The sequence below is a fragment of the Chiloscyllium plagiosum genome, unplaced genomic scaffold, assembly GCF_004010195.1.
Source record: "Chiloscyllium plagiosum isolate BGI_BamShark_2017 unplaced genomic scaffold, ASM401019v2 scaf_27274, whole genome shotgun sequence".
Taxonomy (NCBI): domain Eukaryota; kingdom Metazoa; phylum Chordata; class Chondrichthyes; order Orectolobiformes; family Hemiscylliidae; genus Chiloscyllium; species Chiloscyllium plagiosum.
This window is the reverse complement of record NW_025195388.1, coordinates 2,389-4,408: the sequence shown is the minus strand read 5'-3', so window position 1 is coordinate 4,408 and position 2,020 is coordinate 2,389. Positions and strand designations below refer to the sequence as shown.

The window sequence follows — 2,020 nt, the reverse complement described above, 5'->3', positions numbered from 1 at the left end:
GCGAGCCAGACAGAGTGAGCGAGAGAGACACTGAGAAAGAGACTGAGAGACAGACCAACACACACACACCGAGAAATGGAGGGATATGGACAGACAGACAGACAGACACGCGCGTGCAGAGAGAAGGGGTGCCTTACCCTCCTGACATCCTCCAAGTCCTCCTCCTGGATCGAGCTGGCTGGAGATGGAGTTGCTGAGGTACATTGTTCTGGCGAGTGAGTCTGGGATAGCATGGTGTTACTGCCCAGCGTTAGGCCGAGTTGGGAGCTCAGCTCAGTGTGGTCGATGGTGGTGAGCTGGCTGTGAGTGTAGAGACCACGGCTGGTATCGCCCAGTGAGATACTCATGGTGAGAGGGGGTTCCTGTCGACATGGAGCTGACACTGACTGTTCCAACTCCTGTAACAGCCCGCAGGCACGGCGAGAGAGAGAGAGAGACAGACACCCAGGGGGGTAATCAGAGAGGGAGCTCTGTGAAACACTCCCACCCACCGCACGCACTCACTGTGTGTGCCTGTCTGTCCGTGTGAGCGTGTACGCGCATACGAGAGCGAGAGAAACACAAGACGGACGTGTGGACCGTTCGAGAGCTGCGACTGCAGAGAACAGAGAGACGCTGCGATGGAGCGTCAATGGGGTTCTCAACGAGGGGAGAGCTGGGAGTGTTGCCTGCACAGGTTTTCGGAACAAGCTCCCTCCTGGTCGGCTCTTCGAGAAAATGAAGGTGCCTGGGGTCCATGGTGACTTGGCAGCGTGGATTAGCTTGCCCAATGGTGGCAGAGGGGAGTGGGTGGAAGGGTGTTTCTCAGGCTGGAGGTCTGTGACTCGTGACGTTGCGCAGGGTTCTGTACCGGGAGCTATATACAAACGACTTGGATGGACACGTAGACTGGTGGGTTCCTAAGTTGGCAGATGACCCAAATATCGATGGAGTTGAGGATTCTTTGTGGAGCTGTTCAAATTCTTTGAAGAGGTAACAAGCAGGTGAGACCAGGGAAACCCAGTGGATGTGGTCCACCTGGACTTCCAAAAGGGGCCTCATGGGAGGCTGCTGAGCCAGGTGAGGGCCCATGGTGTTCGAGGTGAGCAACTGGTATGGATTGAGGATTGGCTGTCTGACAGAAGGCAGAGAGTTGGGATAAAAGGTTCTTTTTTGGAATGGCAGCCGGTGACAAGCGGTGTCCTGCAGGGTTCAGTGTTGGGGCCGCAGCTGTTCACATTATATATTAATGATCTGGATGAAGGGACTGGGGGCATTCTAGCGAAGTTTGCCGATGATATAAAGTTAGGTGGACAGGCAGGTAGTACTGAGGAAGTGGGGAGGCTGCAGAAGGATCTAGACAGTTGGGAGAGTGGTCAAGGAAATGGATGATGGAATTTAATGTGAGCAAATGCGAGGTCTTGCACTTTGGGAAGAAGAATAGAAGCATGGATTACTTTCTAAACGGTGAGAGAATTCACAACGCCAAAATACCAAGGGTGCCAGGGCAGGCTGAGACCGTGGTTAAGAAAGCGAACGTAACGTTGTCATTTATCTCGAGGGGGTTGGAATGTAAAAGCGGCGATGTGCTACTGAGACTTTATAAAGCTCTGGTTAGGCCCCCTTTGGAATAGAGTGTCCAATTCTGGGCCCCACACCTCAGGAAGGACATGCTGGCACTGGAGCGTGTCCAGCGGAGATTCACACGGATGATCCCTGGAACGGTAGGTCTAACGTACGATGAACGGCTGAGGATCCTGGGATCGTATTCATCGGAGTTGGGAAGGTTGAAGGGAGATCTAACGGAAACTTACAGTATAATGTATGGCTTGGAGAGGGTGGACGCTGGGAAATTGTTTCTGTTAGGCGAGGAGACTAGGACCCGTGGACACAGCCTTAGAATTAGAGGCGGTAAGTTCAGAACACAATGCCGGAGACATTTCTTCAGCCAGAGTGGTGGGCCTGTGGAATTCATTGCCACAGAGTGCAGTGGAGGCTGGGGCGCTAAATGTCTTCAAGGCAGAAATTGATAAATTCTTGA

At 53.0% G+C, this 2,020-nt stretch overlaps 1 protein-coding gene across 1 annotated transcript in view; it reads right to left on the bottom strand.

The window, feature by feature from the left end:
* Positions 1–137: 137 nt before the first annotated feature.
* LOC122545839 (TOX high mobility group box family member 4-like) overlaps positions 138–2,020 on the bottom strand; it is a gene marked incomplete at its 3' end in the record, with an annotated part of 4,263 nt that continues 2,380 nt past the window's right edge. Inside the window, exon 3 of the mRNA XM_043684735.1 lies at positions 138–398. Coding sequence (XP_043540670.1) covers positions 138–398 — 261 coding nt within the window. The remainder of the gene's footprint in view (positions 399–2,020) is intronic.